This window comes from Cynocephalus volans, chromosome 12 (assembly GCF_027409185.1).
Source record: "Cynocephalus volans isolate mCynVol1 chromosome 12, mCynVol1.pri, whole genome shotgun sequence".
NCBI lineage: Eukaryota > Metazoa > Chordata > Mammalia > Dermoptera > Cynocephalidae > Cynocephalus > Cynocephalus volans.
Window position 1 is genome coordinate 84,590,021 of NC_084471.1, and position 23,127 is coordinate 84,613,147.

The 23,127-nt window shown below is 32.5% G+C and overlaps 2 protein-coding genes across 3 annotated transcripts in view; one reads left to right on the plus strand and one right to left on the minus strand.

Moving 5' to 3' along the window:
• Positions 1-15,290, plus strand: part of ERGIC2 (ERGIC and golgi 2) — a 49,787-nt gene extending 34,497 nt beyond the window's left edge. The window contains exons 9-14 of one of the 2 annotated variants that reach the window (XM_063075183.1): positions 5,333-5,388; positions 6,270-6,368; positions 10,568-10,665; positions 13,133-13,295; positions 14,452-14,534; positions 14,719-15,290. In XM_063075183.1, coding sequence (XP_062931253.1) covers positions 5,333-5,388; positions 6,270-6,368; positions 10,568-10,665; positions 13,133-13,295; positions 14,452-14,534; positions 14,719-14,781 — 562 coding nt within the window. In that variant the 3' untranslated portion in view covers positions 14,782-15,290. The remainder of the gene's footprint in view (positions 1-5,332; positions 5,389-6,269; positions 6,369-10,567; positions 10,666-13,132; positions 13,296-14,451; positions 14,535-14,718) is intronic. The other variant, XM_063075184.1, reaches the window with a different exon arrangement.
• A 6,283-nt stretch (positions 15,291-21,573) lies between these two features.
• The window catches only part of FAR2 (fatty acyl-CoA reductase 2), a 52,862-nt gene continuing 51,308 nt past the window's right edge, over positions 21,574-23,127 (minus strand). The window contains exons 10-11 of the mRNA XM_063075446.1: positions 22,887-23,014; positions 21,574-21,995 (exon numbers count right to left, since the gene is read on the minus strand). Coding sequence (XP_062931516.1) covers positions 21,833-21,995; positions 22,887-23,014 — 291 coding nt within the window. The 3' untranslated portion in view covers positions 21,574-21,832. The remainder of the gene's footprint in view (positions 21,996-22,886; positions 23,015-23,127) is intronic.

The following is a 23,127-nucleotide window of genomic DNA, read 5'->3' on the forward strand; positions in this document are numbered from 1 at the left end:
AACTTTAAAACCTACTTCAAAAGTAAAGTAGTCATCTCATATTTTATGTATTAAAGTAAATAAACTATAGGTAAATATGAATGAAAACTTGTGCTTGCCGAGTTTTAGCAGCCAGAGAGCTCTTACCTAGACATTTCATTAATATGTTCATTTTGTTGGTATGGTATTAGGATTTTGTTTTGTATAATCTTTTGGTGGTCCTCATCAAAATGTAATTCCTAATTCTCAACAAGTATTTTGATATAGTTAGAAATTAGTAGTGTCTGGAATAAAGTTAAATTAGGTGAAATTTAGGGAAAAATATCAGACCACTTACCTTCATGAGCAGCACCTAGCACAAAAATTGTTGTATAAGAAACACTTAGTAAATTTCTGAATGAGTAAATAGATCCTTCCCTCCTTTCTGTACAGAGTCATTAGGTTGAACAGTTCTTCATTGTACAAGATATTTTTGAATACTTGCCATGTCCAAAGTACTATGCTTTTTACTAAGGATGAAACAGTGAAAAAAACAAAAAGGCCATTTGCTCTTATGGTGCTGACATTCTAGAAGAGAATCCCAAATTTAAACAGTGAATACACTAATAATTTTTTAATTATAGTTCTATTTAGGCTGTAAAGTAGAAATATAAGTGATGAGACTATATAACAAAGTACTTGACCTGCTTTGCAAGTCAGCAGAGGCTTTGCTGAGGAAAATCTCTGAACGCTATTGGGATTTAATGTATAAAAGAGGTGAAAGACATATAGCAGGAAAGAGCATGGATAGAGGTTTTTTTTCCTATCTACAGGGAATAGTATTAAGAGTTTTATGAAAAAATATTTCAGTGTTTGCAATGATCAGACCAAACATATTTTTTTTCATTGTTGTCCCTCCTTAAAATTCATGTTTTATTGTTTTTCCACTGTTACCCAGGACCCATTTGTCCCATCACCAACATATTGCTGGGATCCTTGGAATTTCTTGGTATCAGGGAGGCAACAAATAATAGTTGGCTCAAAGAAATTACAAGTGTTTATTGAACCTTTGGGTACAAACAATATCCTAGTTCAGGCCTTACTCAAAGAGGGAAACTGACAAATACTCATGTTGTATGAGCCTCTGTATTATGGCTTTTTTTTTTTTTTTTTTTGTATTTTTCCAATTCACTTCTCTCCCCAGGTGGTAACTCATACTATAAATAAGAGAGGCCAAATGGAAAAGCATTTGAAATGTATGTTATCATCTCAAGTATATCCTCTAAAACCACTCCTAATTTTTTGGTATTAGGTTTCTCAAGTTCAATATTGATCTTTTTGAAGATTTCATATTGCCTCTCAAACACAATGTCACTATTCTCAACTGTAGTCTAAAAGAGTAATAAAAAGAACATGATTTATAACTATTTATATTTCAAAATACTTGAGCATGAGTATACTAGAAAATGTGATGATGGAGGCAGATGCTTATCACTTATATGAAGAATCATTATATAACAGCTGCAAATACAGACTGAAACAGATGTTTTGACTACTCAAATACCATGAGTGGGTTTCTGTTGATGAGGCGATACTCTGAAATAGTGAATTGTAATACTGTGAACAAAACAGAGAATAATCTTCCCCCAGTTTCTTGGGAAATTTAGTGTATATTAAAAAAAAAATTAGTGTATATTGAAACATTAGTAGGAACTTTGTATAGCTAAATGGAGTTAAGTTCTAGACTCTGAATAGGTTTTTCATGTACATGGCTATCTCTTAGAGCATTTGAATGTTATGCAAGATATGGGACAATTTTGTGTGTGTGAGACTATCAGTTTCATTGCAGGACGTCTTGCTTCCCTGGTTGTTGTTCACTAAATGCCAATTGCAACCCCTCCCCAATAATTCTGACAAACCAAAATGCCTCTCCCACCCTTCCTCAATTTTTGGAACAGCTTTTCCTCCATTGAAAGTTACTCAAGCTAGTTTCCTGTCTAATGGGGTGGAGTATACAACGTGCCAGAAAAGAAATAGGTAAATTCTGAATATCTGGCCGCCCTACAAGAGTTTTAACAAGTGTCAGAGAACTGCAGTCATCTTGACTAGGGTGATTTTATTTCATTTTTAACTTAATTTTTTGAAGGAGGATGCTTGCTTATGCTGTTATTTTATAAATGTTTTAAGTTATATCTTCTAACAAAAAAATGGGAAAGAAGGAAATATAATTTAAAAGTTTCCTGTTTCTCTCAGAATAAAATCCTGGGTGGTGAGAGAGACCATTGAAGTAAGATATAATACAGTAATTTGATTATTCAGGAAAATTCCTCTCCCTGAATTTGTTCGAAAACTGTAGTAGGAATACTGTTGAGGTGATGGTATAACTTGGGATAGAAATAATCTATGAGTGTAGATTTTCTTTTTAGTAGTGTGTTTGAAGTAATATACTTTGCTGTGAACATAGGAGACTTTATCAGACCCAACTACCAATCATTCCAGTGCCTAGGAAGATGCCTTATTGCACAAGATTTTAGTATACTTTATGTTGGATATTAACACATTTCCCTAACCATTGTATTGCCTTTTTTCTTAATTGCCGGGGTGTGTTCTGGTAGGTACCATACAGAACAACAAATGTTGTTTAGAGCTACTAGGGTATATTGTAAAACAACAATGACATTTAATTGGTTACAAATAAAATGAAGTTTTATTGAGTTTTTGTTTTCAATTTTTTTAGTTAATTATTAAAATTGTCAACTGGGTAAAGTAGGAATGAGGGATAATTTAAGGAAATCTTTAAGATCATATTTTCAATTTTTGTTTTCTTTAAATGAAGAACAGGGCGGGATAGTATTTATTCTGAAAACTATAAGGGAATTAAAAGAACAGGTTAAATTTGAGGGATAGCAGTATATAGCAGTATATAGCAGTATATAGCAGTTTATTGCAGGGATTGGCAAACTACGGCCTATGTACCAAATCTAGCCCACAACTCATTTTTGTATGGCCCATGAGTCAAGAATGGTTTCTATATTTTTAATTGTTTGGAAAGAAATCAGAAGGGGAATAATAAAACACGTAAAAAATTTATGAAATTCAAATTATAGTGACCAAAACTAAAGTTTTATGAGAACATAGTCATGCTCATTTGTTTACATATGGCTGCTTTCTCACTACTTTACCAGAGTTGAGTAAGTTCAGCAGAGACTGTATATGACTCTCATCACTTTGTGCTGGTGCTTGGTGCACTACAAATAGCAGTGATGCAGTTATAACTTGACAGCGTTACAAGTGCTATGTGTATTGCTGTAGTGCAACATTTTATTTATTGTTCTGTCAAAAAAAAAAAGAAATGCAGACTTCAAATATTGTATTTTTAAAGCATCATGGAGTGGGGATTATTTTATTAAATTTGGCCACAGAACATTGTGCTTATTATGCAATGACACTATAATTGTGCTAAAAAATTACAATATGTGTTTATATTACCATATTAAGCACTTATCACAATATTCCCTACTCATAGAAAAGCAGTGGTCAGAAAAAAATTAGAAAATTTAAAATGGAATGTATAAACACAGTAGAATTTCTTAATAAAAATAAAAAGTGAAAGTGAGGCTGCAAAACAAGTTTCTGAGTGCCTTATTGGTTAGCCACATAAGGAAAGCCATGTATTGATAACTTGATGAAATTGTTTGATGGCAACAGCTAAAGAAATGTATCCAGAAAAATAAATTTGCTTTAGACAATTAGCCTTCAGCAAGAAAAGTTCTCCAGCATCTAAGGACATTGAGAGCTATATCCAAGAGTCAGTCAATAAAAAGCAAGGCAGGTGATTTTGAGTGGTTTTCTTAAGCTCTTCCTGAGTGGATTGTGTTTGTTTGAGGAATCAGTGCTGAGTTTGATGTGACTGAAGAATTATTGTCTATGAATAGCTTACATGGAACAACTGTAGGCAAGAATATTTTTAAAGAATTTGAGAACACAAATTCAGTACAACCTAAAGTGGAATCTGTTAAGATGTGTTACAACTGTGTGATGATGTTAAAAATACGTGTGGAACAGAAAAAGGCTTACTTGGATGTATTTCAAACCTTGTGAAAATGTAAGGCATTTAAAGCCTATAGTTATCCTTTGTATCATCAGCAGTACTTTGCAGAAAATATTTGAATTTGTCATGTATTTAGAACTAGCAGTGTCAATGGTGAACTTTATTTCCTCTTATATTGTCATTTCCATGAATTTTTGTCAGAAATAAAAGCCGAATATTCCAACTTGCTCTACTACACAGCAGTTTGATGGCTTAGCAGTGGGAAAGTTTTATTGTAATTGTTTTGAGCTCAGAGGCAAGATTAAACTTTTCCTGAATGAGAAAATCACCATCACTACTATTATTGAACACTGAATAGCTTTGAAAATTAAGTTTTATGCAGACTCAATAATGTTTCCTAATAAATTTAACCTAAAATTATAAGCCAGTAGCAGTGCTTATGTATGGAATTTATATTGTGGAAAAATTATTTCATTGTCAAGTAAAGTTAAGTGATTTTGAGTAGTTTCCTTTGCTTTTCACCACAGGTTGTCAAAAGTTAAAACAAGAATCGAGATCTCCGTTCTCATGCTTGGATATATTTTTCTACCTCAAACTGTAGTTCCAGAAGTGTTTTTAGACCTTGATGCAAGTGCAAAGGAAATTTCCATGTTTCAAAATCCATTTAACTGTGCAATTGAGGACATTCTGCCTTAACTTAAATTGGAAGTTACTGATCTGCAATGTAGTGACATACTTAACAGCAAATACAAAGAGAAGAATCTAGCAGAGTTTTATAACTGCCTTCCAAGCAATGAATGTGCTCCACACAAACATATGCTCATGGATTAATATTTTAAAAGATAAAATATGTAAAATTTTATTATAGATCCTCATTAACAGATAAGCATTTGTGATCAGTTTTGAAAATAGGGAACACTAATTCTATATCCTAGTTAAGCAGAATGTAATCTTTCTGCAAAACACTTATGTGACAGAAAAAATGTACTCAATTATTACTATTATATTTTGAATTTCATCAATAGAAATTTGTGAACATTTGTTTTCTCTCATTACATAACTAAGTACATAATATCCCTGATTTTGCATCTTGGCCCACAAAGCCCAAAATATTTACTATCTGGTTCTATACAGAAAATGTTTGCCAACCCCCAGTTTATTGCATTGCTGAGATGAGTAGACTTTTCTGCTTAATAATAGGCTAACTACATTTTATATTTTTTGTGCTAAGAAAAATTATATAATTTAGGGAAGATCCGCTTTCTGATTTTAATTACTTATATATTTAAATATTATTACTTTAATTTTTTTTCCTTTTTTCAGGGCAATTCCACATCCTCGAGGTCATGCACATTTGGCAGCACTTGTTAATCATGACTGTAAGTAGTTTCTGAAACTTTTTCCAGTTAAGATGTCCTTGAAAGAAAAGTGATTTTTTTAAAGTGCAGGTACAAAATAGGGTTTTGAAAGTGAGCTGTTTTAAAAACAGATATTTATCCAAAGAATAAAATAAATTATTACATTTATTGACTCTAATCCATTTTCTTTTATCTTTAAGCTACCTATATTTCTGTTTGGTCATAGCTCAGAAATTGCTGAGGTTAGGGAGGAAAGCCTAGATGAACTTTATATAACTTTGTGTACATTTTTGCTAATTTTTGTGGGTGATGAAGAGAATGTATTTGAAATTTCTTTCAATTTGTAAATTTACATATGGACATACACACACATATAAAGTATTCAAGTTAGTTTATTATAATGTTATCACAAGACTTAAGTTTTTAATGTCTGCTTTAGAGAACAAAACAAATAATAGAGTCCATAAAAAAATCAATTTTGTCATATTAAGCAAAAATATATATTAAAAATATATCTTATCAAAGTTTCACTATTTGGCTACATGGGCATCATTCTAGTTGCAACCACATAGTCCTATTACTATAAGGTGATTTGGACTAGGAAGGATGTAGTTTTTGGCTATCAGGATGTAATATTATTTCTTAGAAGTTAATTTGTACGGAATTATAAAATTTGAGATATAGTATTTTATCAGAAATTACTTACTCTTTTATGCATTTAATTCCCATATATTTATATGCATTTTTCTCAAAACAATATGGTTTTAAATACTATAGTATTATACTTGCAGATTTTGGATACTTTTTGAGAACAGTTAAGAATGTAAACCAAGCTGTAACACGTAGTTTTGAGTTATGTAATTTCTCTGCTTAATTGGTTTTATTTATTTTTTACCTTTTAGCTTACAACTTTTCTCACAGAATAGATCATTTGTCTTTTGGAGAGCTTGTTCCAGCAATCATTAATCCTTTAGATGGAACTGAAAAAATTGCTGTAGATCGTAAGTAATTAATATTTACTGTTGGAATTTACAAGTAGAAAATTGTTTTTATACCTTTAATATTAATACATTTTTAATAATCCTCTTCTTAACCCTCTTGTAAAGATAATTGTTAAGTGGTTGATGAATGAGGTGTGTGGAGAGAATTTGTACCAGTGGTACATGAAATTTGAATGTTAAAAAATGAGCTATAGAACAGAATAAAGAAATTAAAAGTAGGCAGGAGAAGGAGTAGAATATAAACACTCTAAGTATATCAAAAAAGGTTAATATGTTAATAGGGCATAACTGCACTTTTCCTTATTCAGCAAAGAAAGAATAAGAACAAAAGAAAGTTTCGACATTATAAGAAGAATTTTCTTCTCTGTATAGGTTCAACATTCTGAAAGTTCTAAAATGTGTATTTACCATTTTAGAAACCTTTATGGAGAATTTTACAAACATCAGAAACTTAGAGTTATTCTAGAATGGCTGGGTTATTAAAACAGTCGAAAAATAGTACATTATAGCGCAGATAACCTTTTTTTAATGTTCTTTTTAAACTTCTACTTCATTTAAAGTATCAGTTTATGCAAACAAGAAGGATTATTTTCTTAGTTTTGTAGCAAGTAGTCTATTTTCATGTTTTCTGAAGGTTTTTGTTCGCCTTTCTTCTTAGTCATATTGTATGACATGGCCCATATATTGCATCTTTTAAGGACTTAAAGCTTTTTCAGCTACTAGGAATTCTAGCCATTGTAAAACTGTAATTAAGTATTTAATTTTTCATTAATTAAGTAGATTTGTTAATATTCTTTTCAGATTTACTAATATTCTTTACTCTTAGCATAGTATTGTAATCAGATACATTAAAGATGTTTGACTTGGGATATTGGTTTACATTCATGAGTATTTTATGTTTGCATGGGAATGTTCCACTTAAGGAAACTTGAGTGTACTAAATTTGGAAATGTGTGAATGGAAACATTCTGAGGATTATAGACTTCATTCAGTGTAATCTCATCACTAATTTAAGTATATGTTCTTTCTGTACTTAAATGCATTACATGCTACCTAAGAGATGCTCATTTGAAAATGTGTTGGTTAATACTTTGTTTCAAGATGCTAAAATGAGCTACAGATTTTTGTACAGAGCTTTACTAAGTTTAAACAGGTTAATTTCCAAAAAGCTATTGTTCTTAAATTCAGAGAAACTGAAAGGTATTTAGAGTTATGTTATGAAATGCCATTTGATGAGTGTTACTAGGTTATATAAAGCTTTAAAGCGGGTGTACTCTTCTCCTTCCTAACATATAATCACCCCTCCATATCAACAGGGGACTGGTTCCAGAAGCCCCGCAGATAACAAAATCCATGCATGCTCAGTTCCCTTAGTTGGCCCTCCAAATCCTTGGGTTCTGCATCTGCAGATATGGAGGCCGAATATGTATTCTATCTGGCTTCTTTTTGCAAAAAGAAAAAAAAAAAAAATCAGTGTTACAATTCTGTTGTTCTCCAGAAGTATTGCAGGGGTTACTTAGCAGTTACAACATCTTTAATGCTGTGCAGATTTGGACAGACCTGCAACCTTTGGAACAACCTGTGCCTTGCAACAAAAATTTCATGCAACAGCATTTTTACCTTATCTGACCATTAAGTTCTCTAACAAACTTATAGCCTTTTCCTGAATTAACATTAGATAAATAGATCTTCAGTAGTCCTCTGACCACAGCTTAAAGATTTTTAATTTTTCCCATCACATTTCTTTGGCTCCTCTTAATTATTATTTATTGCATTGGCACTTTTGTCCTTCATTTTTTCCTTCAAGTCTAATTATTCCACCCATGTTTACAGCAGTGATAATTACCTCACCATTCTCAATTTTATCTTTTTTTCATAAACACTTAATACTTGGACACCTTTTTCTCTTAGCACTTACAGCTCTCTCTCTGTTTATTACATGACAGAGTTTATTTGTAAAACACCTCAAAACCAAGCACAGATCGAGCAGATCACCTTACATCACAGGTGTAACTCAAAGTATGAAACTGAAGACCCTTATCAATTGATAAGCCATCTATTAATGGTAGACAAAGTTGACACCCTTTTATCCTAATATTATCTGTTAGAATATTTAGGATGTTAAGTTGACATTAATAGTAGTCAAAAACTTTGCTTTTGAAAGTTATAGTGGTACATGTGATAGGCAAAATAAGAAGTGGTGAAGTTGAAACAGGCTTTTCTTTATTTTGTTAGAGGATTATTTAATGTTAGTGTTAGAAGAGACCATTACTCTTTCCTCTCTCCTACCTATTCACAGTTTTACTCTTTCCTTCCCTATTCTGAGTTAGCTTGAAATTAGAAACAGATACCGGATTGGTGGAAATAGAAATTCTTTTACGTTGAGCAAAAGAGGCTAGACACACAAAATAGTACATACCGTATGGGTGCATTTATATGAAATTCTAAAACAGGCAGATTAGTGGTTGGCCCAGGACCAAAGACAGAGGGGATTGACTCTGAAGCGGGGATCTGAAGGAATTTTTTTGAGGTTTTTGAAAGTGTTGTATATTTTGATTGTGGTGGTGACTGTATGGGTGGATACATTTCTCAAAATGTATTGAACCATACATTTAAAATTGGTGCATTTTATTGTATATGCATTATACCTCAAAGTTGATTTTTAAAAAGTTTGTTTATTCACCCAACAAATATTTATTGAATACTTTATATTTGTACTATTTGAGGCATCAGGAGCCCAATGATAAGCAGGATAGACGTAGTCCCTGCCCCTCCTAGAGCACATATTTCTATAGGAAACCAGATAATCTTTAATGTCTGGGGATAGTAAGTGTTAGGATAAGTGACTGTGAAGAAAATAAAGGAAATTGCCGGTGAGAGAAGAAAGGAAGTGGAAGAGGATATGGCATTTGAAAAACAAAACAAAACAAAACAAAACTTGGATGAAGTGAATAAGGCTGCTTTATTATTAATGAAGCTGACTGAAAAAAACAACCTGCATGCGCTGCCACAGTTGGATAACCTAACCTTACATTACATCCTCCTACTCTCCCAGCTGGTCAAATAGCAGGGACAGATCAATTTCCTAATGGTAGGCAGGTAGATATGTATGTCTTGAAGACAGGCCTGTTTGAAAGAGAGAATACCCAGACTATCAAGCTGAGTGGCTTAGCCACACCTGATTGCTTTTTCTCAGGTTGCCAGTTGAATTACTCCTTCCGTGAGTGGAAGAGAAGTGGAGAGGAATGCCAAAGTTTTCATTCCTGTTTGTCCAAAGGGGTGCAAGTCCCTACTTCATTACCCAAGGTAGAGAATCTGGGAGGATTTTTCCCCTTTTAAGTTTAAAACCTTGATCCCCTTTAGTGAAACTGCCAGGGTGCAAGTCCTGGCTCTGCAACTTAGTAACTCAGTGACTTTGGGCATGTTTCTTAACATCCCTGTACCTCACTTTCTTTATCTCTAAGAAACAGATAATGAAAAGATCAACATACTTACTTATCTACCTGCAACTATAGATAGAAGTATCTAATTCTAATTATTAAAAAAAATATACCTAGAGAATTAGCATGATTTGTATTATGTGAACTGTTGTTTATAATTAATTACTAATTGGTAAAATACTGGCATTTATAACTTGTATCAAAGCTAGAGATGCCTCATGACTATATAAAAATGATTGTTTTGATTACACAGTAACCCCAGATCATCACTGAGTAGTTTCTTTGGTTATCTTCTTGCTGTAGTATCAGTTCCTAGTATTTATTCAAAGGCTGGCTAATTCAATTTTTATATTAGTATATCTTACGGTATTAGTAGAAGCTGAAAATGTGTTTTGTGATGGTTATTCTATTGTAAATTTATTTTACTCTTATTAGTTTCTATACTATACAGGAAGGCTGCTTTTATTTTTCCATGTTTTATAAAAGGATGATGATGATTGTAATGGATTTCTAAGTCACTAGTTAATCTTTTTTAACATCTAATATGTGTGTATATGCCTATTTTATGTTTACTGAGAACTTGTTTTACCAAGTATGAGTATCTTTCTTTTAAAATTGTTTTTTTGTTAGACATTAAGTAATAGATAACAATAATATAATATATAACAGGTTAAATATGTTCAATAGAAGAAAAATATATTTGGTAGTGGTTTTGTTGCTACTGCATTGATGAAGAAACATGTTTTGTTTTTATTCTAGATAACCAGATGTTCCAATACTTTATTACAGTTGTGCCAACAAAACTACATACATATAAAATTTCAGCAGACACCCATCAATTTTCTGTAACAGAAAGGGTAAGTTAAATTCAACTGGTAAAATGATTAGTTTTTTATTTATTCATCTTTTTTAGTGTTTTAAAGTCCTTTAGCTATAAAATAAGGTGGGAGTTTTAGTTGGCACTCTCCCCCAATTTAAAATTTGTGGAAGTTTTGAAATGAATTTTATTTTAAGCCAATAATATATAAGAAGTGGGTATTAGTATATCCTAAAACAAAAAAGTAGATTTTTTAAAAAAACTGAGATGTTTTCTAATTCATTAGGATTTTAAATTGTTAAACTGTGTTGCTGTTATTTTATTCTTAATGTCTTAATTTTGTAATATGCTTCCTCATGTAAGTAATTCTTAATCCGGAAGCAGATTCTCTGATTTCTGTGTTATTTATTTTTCAATGAATGTATCTACCCTGGGGCATGCATGGTTATTGTAGATCAAATGGCGAATTTAGAGGGTTTGCCTTCCTAAGTTAATGCTTTACATTCAGCTGATTGAGAGGAAGAATGTTCTGCAACCTTAGGATGGTGTAGCCTTATAAATAAATACTGACAGTGAGGAGCAGAGTTTTGGAACAGGACTGTTTAATAGATTTCTTATCTACTCTGGAGTCATATTTTCTTATTTTTTGTGTTTAAGAATGATGACTATTCAAACACTTGTATCCAGAAAAATCCCAAGGCAGAGTTTAAGTGCTTTTTAAAGCACTTAAATAGTCTTATAATTAATGATGACCATGTCCTCAACAATTGTAGAATTTTCCTTATTCTTATGAGACTAGGTGTTGATGTTTATAGGGATGAAGTGTTATGTGTCTTGTCTATAACTTTTCAGTTGGTTTAGGGAGAAACACCAAATTGTATATAAATGTATGTGTTTGTACACACACACAGAAACTAGGTAAAGTGTACACAAGTATGTATTGTGCTTTTCAGTATTTCTGTAAGTGTGGGGAGATACCATTTCTCACCTGTAAGATTGATAAACACCTGAAAGACAGTATACACAGTTGGCAAGGCTTTGGGGAAAACAGGCACACATGCATTGCTGTGGGAATGCAAAATGGCATAGTCTCTATGTGGAAGGGAGTCTGGCAGTATGACATATGCATTTAACCTTTGACTCAGCAATCCCACTTTTAGAAATCTGTTCCAAAGGTACAGTGGGAAAAATACAAAAATGATGTGTATTAGGTTATTGATTGCATTGTTATCTGCTGTAATAGAAGACTGAAAACAACTGAAGTGGTGCATATACATAACGGAGGAACATGCAACTGTGGAAAAAAAAAAGAATAAGGAAGATCTTTATATGCTGATATAAAATTATCTACAGGAGATATATAATAATAGTAAAATTAAATCAAAAAGAAAAAAATATAGTAGAATCCCAGAGCATTTGACCTTTGAAGAATGTGTTTGTTGTGCTGATAAGGTGTTTGACTTAAAAAAAGAAATGGAGAAGCTGGAATTGGTAAAGTGTAGAATGGGGGGCAAGGAAGGGGAAAACTGACCTTCATTGGGCCTAGAACCCAAAGTTAATCATTATTGGCCTCTTGCTTCATAGATGCCTTGATCCCTAAAACAGCTTCTACCTTATAGGTAGTAGCAGTATATATTTATAACTTCACCATTATATTGAGCATTCACAGCTTTAAGATGAATCACTTTATTGGGAACTTGATCAATGGCTTATAAGGCTCTATTGTGCTAATAGTAGGTGAAATGGTTTTGTAATGCCTGCCCCACATAAAAGTTTTAATTTCCCTTGGTAGTAGTCAACCTCATTATTTGTATTCCTAAAGCTTTAAGGAATAGCATAATTAAATGGGTAATGCCTGGAACAAAAAAATTTATTTTACCAACAAAACTAGCTAAAGCACTATGGCAACATAGTTGTTGGAGCTATAATAGAAATTTACGAGAAAGTTTGCAAACTTGATTTTGGAAGTGTAAACAATGAAATAAAATAGAATTTCTTTTACTCAGCCTACACACTTTAGTAGATTTATAATTTTAGTTACACTCCTTTTAAGTAAATCCTTTTAAAATTGAACCAGTAGCTCAAATATTGGTATCTTCCAAATAAATATGTTATGTTTTCTTCCTATATTGTATCACATAGTTTAAAATAAGCAACAGCAAGTAAATTACTTGTTTTTAAATCTGATCATTTAAATGACAGGAAGTAAATACAGTTATTTAATCAATTCCTAGCAAACAAATATTTTAAAAAGTATGTCAAAATATAAACTTAGTTAAGGAAGATGCCATACAGTTGTCAGCTCTTAAGCTCAGTAGAAAACTTGTATATAAAGTGACCTTTTGAGAAAGTAGGAAGGAAAAAACAATTTATAAAGAAATTTGGATGTCCCTCTTTTACAGTAGGGCTGTAAGGGCTTAATATTGAGTGTGTGCAAATAACCAGATGATATGAATTCTGTTTCTCCCTTCCTCCTATCTCTACCCTTCTTTTTACCTTTCTTTTAGGAACGTATCATTAACCATGCTGCAGGCAGCCATGGAGTCTCTGGGATATTTATGAAATATGATCTCAGTTCTCTTATGGTGACAGTTACTGAGGAGCATATGCCATTCTGGCAGTTTTTTGTAAGACTCTGTGGTATTGTTGGAGGAATCTTTTCAACAACAGGTTAACATTCATTTCTTTTTTGTCGAATTTCTAAAAGTGTTGCTTATGCTTAAGATGCTTCTACTTAAAAGGGGCAAAAATTATACATTCTCATGTTTTGATATTCATAGAACTTTTTCTTTAATATTTAAGTCCAAAGATCGAAAATTGTGTAGACTAACCAGTACACATAACCAATTTCACTGTATTCAGTAATTTAAGGGAGATTATATGGTAAGCTACAAAGATCCTGGCTGTTAACATCAGACATAACTAGAATTGAATCCAAGTTCTGCTGTTTATTTGCTGCTAGCCTTGGATAGGTCACCTGCCTTTTCTGAAATTTTCTCATCTGTAAAAATGGGAATAGTAATATCTAACTTGGAAAGTGTTATAGAATTAAATGCGAAAATGCCTAGAAATAATAGACACTTGAATGCAGATTTTTCTTTTCATTTAAGGTATTTTTATTACAGTATGTCAAATCATATTTTATGGTACTTCGAACTATGTAATAAGTGAATCCAGACTTTCATTTTATAGTGTTTTTGTGATTTTTGGCCTGAGATTCTGGACTTTTTTCAAAGACCATTTGTTTGTAGAATTGTAACCATGAAAAAAAATTTTTTTTTTGGTGGCTGGCGGGTACAGGGATCGAATCCTGGACTTTAGTGTTATCAGCACCATGCTCTTACCGACTGAGCTAACTAGCCAGCTGTAATCATGAAAATTTGAGAGTTAAGTACGATAGATAAAGAAAGGAAACAGTTCCTTATACATGTCCAATCTATATTCAGTATTACATGGAGCTGTGTAGTTTACATACTTGTAATCGTATTTTTTAAACAAATGAATAGCTTTTCTTGTAAAATTCCTTGTTATTACCTCATTTAAATTCATTTAAATCTGTGTTGTTGCTATTAATTTTTTCAAAATTGTGTGGGTGTATGAAAACCTTGAAAAGATTGATTGTGTAAAGGTTATGAATTATGTGGCCTTGTGATTTTTGAGAAGAATTTGTTTTAAATTTTAACTATCTTGATTATTTTAACCATGGAAGTGAGTAATGCATACTGCTTTGTTTCCTTTCTTAATTATACTCAGTTGAGTGTTTTATTCTTATGTAGCAATTTAGGAAATAATTTAACTGAAAGCATAAACTTATTGTTTATTACAGGCATGTTACATGGAATTGGAAAATTTATAGTCGAAATAATTTGTTGTCGTTTCAGACTTGGATCCTATAAACCCGTCAATTCTGTAAGTGGTATAGTATACATGGTGCTGATCTCTAAATCATGTTTAAGATTATTGTTAAGTCTAAATAGTAGCTTTTGGTGCCCAGAAAGAATTGCCCCAAATAAAGCTTTGTGTATAGAGGAAATAGTATAAGGAATAAAACTGATGCTTTGGTCTTTTTTTTTCCCCCTTTTTTCCCCCGTAGGTCCCATTTGAGGATGGCCACACAGACAACCACTTACCTCTTTTAGAAAATAATACACATTAGCACCTTCTGAGTGAAGGAGAAAAACTTTTTGCCTGAGACATAAAACCTTTTTTAATAATAAAATATTGTGCAATATATTCAAAGAAAAGAAAATATGAATGAGAAGCAGGAAACACACTTATTTAAAAAAAGAGGAAAAAGGAGGAAAAAAAACCCCAAACTGCAATTCTATATATGTTGTGTCTGTTACAAATGTTGTAGAAGAAATTATGCAGCTAATCAGTGAGTAAGCCCAATGGGAGTATTGCTTTGAAGACGACTCCTTCTGATACTTTCACAGCAAATGGGCAGTATTGAAATCAGACCTTGCTTCTTGGTGACAAAAAGCCTGAAGAAAAGAAGTGAAACTACATCTAAAGAAGAAGGCATTGATAAGTGCAAATGTTTGCGTCCTTTTGTTTTTCAAAGATGATGTCAGAATAAAATACATAAAACATATGGAAAACTAGTCTAGACTTTAAAAAAATTGTGATCAGGTTATATTGTTAATAAAGAAAAACAGGGACTAATCTCTATGTTATAGCCATATTAATGTTAAGCCATATTACAAGACCACTTATCTAGTAATTTGGTCTTATGAAGGTAACTGCTTTCCTTTGAACTCTGGTTATTGATTTCTCTAACTGTTCAAGATAGAGTCTTAGACGACAGGTGAATTCTCACAGGGGCAGATACATAGGTGCTGTGATTTGTAACTGAGGTATCATTCACAAATTATATAGTGGAGACTTAAAACTTATACAGGGAAAAGAAAGCACATTTTTTAAAAAGATGTTAAATTTCATAATCTGATCATTATGTTATCGGTATATTTGGGGGGGCACAGGGTGAGTAATAGAAAGATCCATTACTGATGATGAAAATTATCAGTTTGTAAAATAGTGAGAGGAAAAGTAGAATATTTTATACATGTGGTAAGTGGGGAACAGGGTAAATTTAAATAAAATAACAGTGTGAGGCAAATTTTACGTACAAAAGATAATGTCAGATCTGAGAGGTGCCATATTAAACAATGTCCACTAAACTGTACAACTGGATTATGAAAGAAGTATTTGCATTCAGGATGTCCTGAATATGATTGATTTTGTAATTAGATTTTGTTGTTCTAACTTTTTGACTATTTAAGGGATGGTTTTAAATTTCTAGAATATAGAAGATTAAAAATAATGAGAGGGAGCTGTCACTCAGGTGCCATTAAAAACTATATTTGGACTATGTATGCCAACATCAATTTTCCCTTTGTAATACTTAGTAGAAGAATCATGAGCCAATCCCCAAACCTTAAATCATTTTAGGAAATGGGGAAACAAAATTCCAGGTAAGTAACAAGAATAAAGGACTAGATTTTAGTTTTTAACAAGTAACAAAAAGACTAGATTTAAAATTGTGGTTTTAGAGAATGGGATGTCATAAGTTATAGTTTTCAAATGGGTTTTTTTAAAGATAAAAAATGCTTTGTTGAAAACAGGATAGGCAATATAATGGAGAGAGGGAGAACTAGTGAAAAAGTACTTATAGTAAAGTTTATATAGAATGGTATTTTGCAGAAAATAAGAGAATCATCATTGTTTAAAATATACAGTATCATTAGGAGCAATGAAGTTAACCTATTAATATAGGTGAACATGCTTTGAAGGATTTTTAAATCCAGAAGTTTTCAGATAATGAGCCTTCTTTTGGTTTTTTATTGCTTTTCTTCAGATATTATTTTCAACAAAATCGGACTAGGAACTAAAAGAACATCTCTGAAAAGAAGTCTTAAGTGGAGAAAATTAGAACTTTAGGTATTTTAGACTGAATTTTGGTACTCTGAATCTGCTTATAAGAAAATTCAAGTTTCAGGTTTTTTTTTTTTTTTTTAATAGGAGGAAAAACAATACTGATTTAGGATTATGTTCTTTTATTTAGAATTATAACAGTTACGTATCTTTAAAAAGGATTTTAAAAATTATTTTGGTACTTATATATGATTTTTTAATTGTTTCCTGTTTTCCAAACACCATATTAAAATTTTAATGAAATTTATCTGTCCCAATAAAACTGACTATAAAAGGAATTTCTTTAAAGCAAAATCCTGCTTTGCCACTGATTTCCATTTTAAAAACTAAGAAGGGCTTCCACCTGAAATTCCTCAAATATGGTCAGATTTTTGGCAGTGAAAGTATTAAGATTCTGGCCAGACCTTTTGATGATGAAGTTTACCTCCACATTAGGATTTGTTAGGAGTTTTTGCTCATCAAGTGTTTCTGTCTATTGCAGAAAGGACCTTACTGACCTATCTATTATGCAACTTTCCCTATGCCTGGTGCTCCCTCCAGCCAGGATCCCCAACTTTATGACAATCCAATCCTCCTTTTCATTTTATTAGGGTATTCATAACATCTATATGTATATATTCCAGCCTACATATTTTAAAAGTCTGTGAATTCAAATTATATGAAATAGATTTTTTAAAACTATGTTTGCATACATTGCCCTATAAAGAAAACTAAATATTTAGGTGAATAATTCACTGCAGCAGTATTTATATACCTCTTACGAAAAGCTTAACTCAGTGTTAGAATTACAAAATTACTTCCAATTCTCAACTTAGATGATTAAAATCACACTTTTCTCACATATTTTATGAAAGAAAGCACTGAATTGTTATAATTAATAATTTACCATGCAAACAAAATTTGCAATCTTTACTACAATCTTAACATTGGGATTCATAAAGGAATGACTGAAATCTAGTTTTTTAATAATGCAAGTAGAGATACACTGTGCATTCCTTTTGTCTTGTGTTAGTAATTCAACTACCAAAAAATAAATTTATATGCAACTCCTCTGCTTCAAAATTCAGAGTTTACACTTGAGTTCAAGATGCATATTTTTGTTTAAAAATTACCTAAACTTGAGTCTTAGGATCTTGAAAATCTCAGCATGCTTTCTAACCTAGTATTTCCCCTTCTGTTTTGAGCTGTAGCAAACCTTCAGCAAGCCTTTTCAATACTGTCAAAATAGAGTGGTCACCAGTTGTTTATTCCCTCATAGTATAAAGCCTGAATCAGTACCCAAGTATCCTCTTATGATGATGATATAATCAAAGTATAGATTTTCCCCTTTCTAAATATTTTTAGTAATAAAATCGCTTTGCTTTATTTTAAGAGTAGAAACCAAACTGCCTTGGATTTTTTGTTTTTAGTTTTTTATTTTGTTTTAAGGAGAGAAAACAAACATTCATTTAGTGTCTCAATTGCAGACATTTGGACTCTAAATAAAATGACAAATTATAAAACAATTTCCTTGTCCTTTTAACGCTGGTAGAAAATTAAGATCATATACCCCCAGATGAGTCTTAGTTTTCCATATTTAAACTTACTTTTTACTCAAAGGAAAACTATAGGAATCTTTAAATATCACTTGGTTACATTTGCTTTTCCTCCAGATGGAGTTAGATTGCTACATGAGATTGAATTTAAAGATGAAAGAATAGTGAAAACAGTTGACTCAAGTAGGTCTATAAACCTGTTAACAGTTGAATACAATCAAGATTATAATCAGAGAAACATTTAAATAGTTTTGTTTTGGCAATTTCAAATAATACTGGATGTTTACAAAAGGAATTGGGTTAACAACTCTTCCAAATACTTTATGCTATTTTATGTAATAATTTTAAGGTAAAACTACTCAGAATAAGAAGGCATGGAGACAAGTATACATTAATGAAAGCTATATACTAAAGTAGACCTTTAGCAACAGCTCATATAACTATGTAATAAATGCTTTGTAAATACTTTGTATTCTGTTTGCAAGCAATTATGCAAATCAGTTTGGTGACTTCTTGTACTATACTTACCTTTAATTTTCTTAAGGTATTTTTTAGAATTGACCCACATTGCCCTGCCTCACTTCTCCCCACCCATTTATAGTTCCAGGTTGGAATCAGTATTTCAAATAAAATAGGGACACACCTAAAATGTTTGTTTGTATAGCAAAAGAGCTGTTTCTCATTATTTAAACTCAATTTCAGTTAAGTAGGCATCATTTGCCACAGCAGTGTCTACACTTCTCAGGGCATTACTGTCTTTCAAATCAATTACATCTTAAAACCAGCAATTGCTAGTCTTATTATGTTAACTTTAAAAAAAAAAGCAAAGTAATCTAGGCAGTGAACGTTTTTCTATACCTCTTTGTGGGCATATGGGACAACCTTTACTTCTTACTATAGGTAGTTGCTTATATCCCAGACATTATTATTAGAACAGTTCTAGAAAAGTAGCCGTATGGAAATTTGCATGTGATTCCTGTGAACTTTGAAAATCATTGATATTTTTGGAAACTTTAGGCTGATCTACTTTCTTATGTTCATTGTGAGATAAAATACTATTTGTGTTAGACCAGTCTATTTACCTTGAGATTCTAAATTATTTAAATGAGGTTCAACTGGAGTTGATGTTAGGTTAGTATAAAATTGTGAGAAGTGTTTTTCTGAGTTGTATGTCCATTTGCTTTGACTTTTTCTAGTACTAATTGCCTCAAATAGTGATTGTCTTCAGCTCTCTAACACTGGATACTGTATCAGGTATCTTGTGGGTACAGAATATAGGGATTACTATTTTAAAAGAGATACCTTTTCTTCTTCCCCCCATCGCCTTTTTCCCCAAAGCAGAAGGTTCTTAAGGTTCTTTCCCGCTGCTTAGTATATATTAGGCATTCAAATAATTGTTATTTGACCTTGATGTGAAATAGTTGTATACTAGGGATTTTCTTTCATATAGATACCTACTTTTACTGCTTAATCAGCACAAGAGAACTTTATTCGTGTAATTTCTCTAATGCCACAGATAGAACAATTCATGTAAGTGCAACCTTATTAATGGTGTCAGAAAAGTGAAACATTATGTACTTATATGTTGATTTATATTCATCTGACAGTTGTTATTCCTGGGATTTGACTTGGTTGAGAGTCCTTTGGGAGATTATTTCTTTTTTTCCCTGGGGGCGGCAGGGGAGGAGAGATCTACTGCAGTAGTCAGCAGTTAAACAAAACACAACATTACAAGAGAGGGGAAAAAATTTAATTCAAATATTTATTTAATCAAAAGTTAAAACGTGAATACTTGATCAGTGGAGTTATTGAATTGGTGAAACATAATCAAAAAATAGTAAATTTTTAAACCTATTGTGTTTAATTCAATTCCATTGAACTCTGTCATAGTTTTTTATTTTTATCACATCTATGGGTCGTATCTTAATCAATGTAACTTAAAAGTATCATATAGACATCTCAAACTAAAGATCACCAGGTTCTTTGTTTCAGAGTTGGGTTGTCTGTCATAGAAAGTAGTTCCTAGAACTTAGATGAGATTGAGACATTGCCCAGAAGAGTTCCCCCAAAATGTCCTTAATGGAGCACAGGAGAATCTTAAGTAGTACTGGGCTAGATACTGTCTCAAGGCCTTGTACTCCCTTTCTTTTTTTTTTTTTTTTTGACCGGTAGAGGATCGCAACCCTCGGCACGGTGTGAGATCCGAACCCGCGGCCTCGGTGCTCCCAGCACCGCACTCTCCCGAGTGAGCCACGAGGCCGGCCCAAGGCCTTGTACTCTTCAACTACTGGAATGTGCCTTTATGAATATTACCAACTATTCCAGAAAGTGAGCATAAATATAACTGCCATTCTTTGTTAACATTTTATGCCTGTGTAATTTTCAAGTAGTTGCGTGGTGATTATTACTTTTTAGTGGTTTAGGACCCGAATACTGTATGTGTATAATCATATTTTTAACATGAAGAAATGCTGCAATCCAACATGCACTTATCTTCAATTATAAGGAAAGTTGGGACAACATATTGTTATAATGTTGGTGTAGGAATTTGAGAATATATAGTTTTTACTTATTAATTTGTTTGCGTTATACATAAAATACTCAAGCAAAAAAACCCACTATTTTTTCTAAACTTAGAGTCATTTAATGAAGTCTATCTACTTTTCTGCTGTACACTGTACAGTTAACATTGTGCAGTTGGGATAATGAAGATACTAATAAGTCCTCTGGTGATCACAGAAGAGTAATTTCCCCACTTTATATGAGATGACTAGAATTTAAATTTTTATTTGAAATTTTGCTTTCCTCAGTGGCAAAGATCAGGTGACTGGGTTTTTATATGATTCTAATCTAGGACTTTCCCCCACCCTCTTAGCTATTCTAATTGGGGCCTGATTAAAATAAACTTAAATAAGGGGTTTGGCAACTTTAACAAACAAGAATGAAACTCTCCAGAAGGTTATTATGAAAATTGGTGATTAAAAATATTTAGAAATAATAGTTGTCAAATTCAAATTATAAGAAGGTACTAATTTTGACTTAAAAGCGTAATACGTCCCCAATGCAAGTATGCGTAAGCCCTCACAATTATTATTTGTACTTCTTGTTCCCTTTCAGGTTTAAGAAGTGGATATAGTTAAGAAAAATGTTAAATGTGAACCCACTTTTTTAATTCCCCCATTCCTCAACCAGGACTCCAAGGTATAACATGGAAAGTAAAGAGAGACATTTACAGTGGGGAATTATTTCTCTTTTAGCATTTGTGAGGATGTTGAGACCATTTTTCCTCTACTCATCTTGATTTTAAACCTTTCTACTGGGTACTCCAGAAGTTCCAAGGTTAGTGCTGCCTTTCTTCAGCCTATTTCAGCCTTTACCATGTTTATTGTGTTCTTCCATGTTTATTGAGTCAAAATTAATCCTCTCAAGGAGAAAAGAAAAGCTAAATATGCAAAGGTGGGAGTACTTTCATGTTAATATGCAAGAGCATAGAACAAAGTGTTAGGAAACAATCTGGAAATAATTTTTTCCTAAAGTATGTGTGGTTGTAGACTAGTTTATTACTTTACTTCTCTCACTGAAATAAAAAGAATTTATAGTTTAGGAGTAGGGATAGATACGTAACAGCACATTTGACAGCTTGGGCATATTCTTGGTTACTTCCTAATCTTGAGAACCAGAGCTTGCTGTTATAGAAATATCCAAAAGTTACATATAAAAGGTAATTGCCGAATGTTCTTAGACCTTGAGCGTGCTGGATGCTCTAAAGTAGGAGAGGAATTTATAACAGAAGCTCACGATGAAGAACCAGACATTCCGAGCCGTTTGAGATCTTGCAATGAGAAGGCGCCAAGCAATAAGGAAGAGGGCGGTATTAAAGAGGTAGTGAATATTTCGGAGCCTGGGAAACAGACATACATAACCAGAGTTAAAACAGTACCAGATACCCAACTGTGATGCCTGAAGCATGAATGTGTCTTTTCCTGGCTGTGACCAGCAAATATTTTTCACAAAGTTTGTGGCATGACTTTATGGCGTTTTGGTTTTTGTATCTTTCCACAAAATTCTTGATGAATCATGAGATTTCTACCATGTTTCACTACCTAGTTTCTCTTTCTCATACTTCTCTCTACTTCAAGCTGTTTTACAAGCATGACTGGCATAATCTTTCTTAAATATACTTTGATTAGATTACCATATCATAAATTTTCACTGGTTTTTGTTCACTAGAGGGTAAATTCTAAAGTTCTTAGCCTGCTGTTCAAGGTTCCTCTTCCCTGTTTGCAATCTGCTTTTCTATCCTTATCTCTGCACTGTAAACCCTCTGCTCCTGCCAGAATTATACAGAATGCTATAATTCTTGGTCCCTTAGGGATTATGACTGAAAGAAATTAAGGAAGTTGAATGAATCAGAGTGGGCACAGGTATGATCACGTCTCCTGTGTGTTGGATCTTCTTTCTCTGTATCACATTATGCCAGGGTATGGTAGAAGAAACAAACTTGGGTTCAAATCTGGCTCCTGTACTTATTCTGCATTACCATTCCTTCTTTGAGACTAAATATATTGGTGATAGAAAAGGGATAACAAAAATAATACCTGCCTCACAGGGGTGTGGTGAAGTCTAAATGAAACAAAATATTGTAGGACATAGCACAGTGCACAGGACCTGTAATGTAGTAAATGCTCAAGAAATGTTAATTCCTCCCCTTCCCTGTTCAAATTTTATGTCTGGTATAAAATCAAATACACGGTAGATGCTCGATAAACATTAACTGACCGATTATGCCCACCTTTTCAAGTGTTGTTTTGCTTCTGGGATCCCAGCCATATCCTCTTTCAATAAGTACTTCTTAACTCCCAAAACATAATTTTCAATGTATTCCAACCAGTTCAACTGGCGCACATCAAAGTTGAATACCTGAAAGGTGAGAGAGATTATGGATTGCCAGAATTGCACTGCTGGATAGTCACTTTGTCCACTTGATGAAGTTTCTTTTACATAAATGAGTGGCATTCAGTTTGGGAGACATA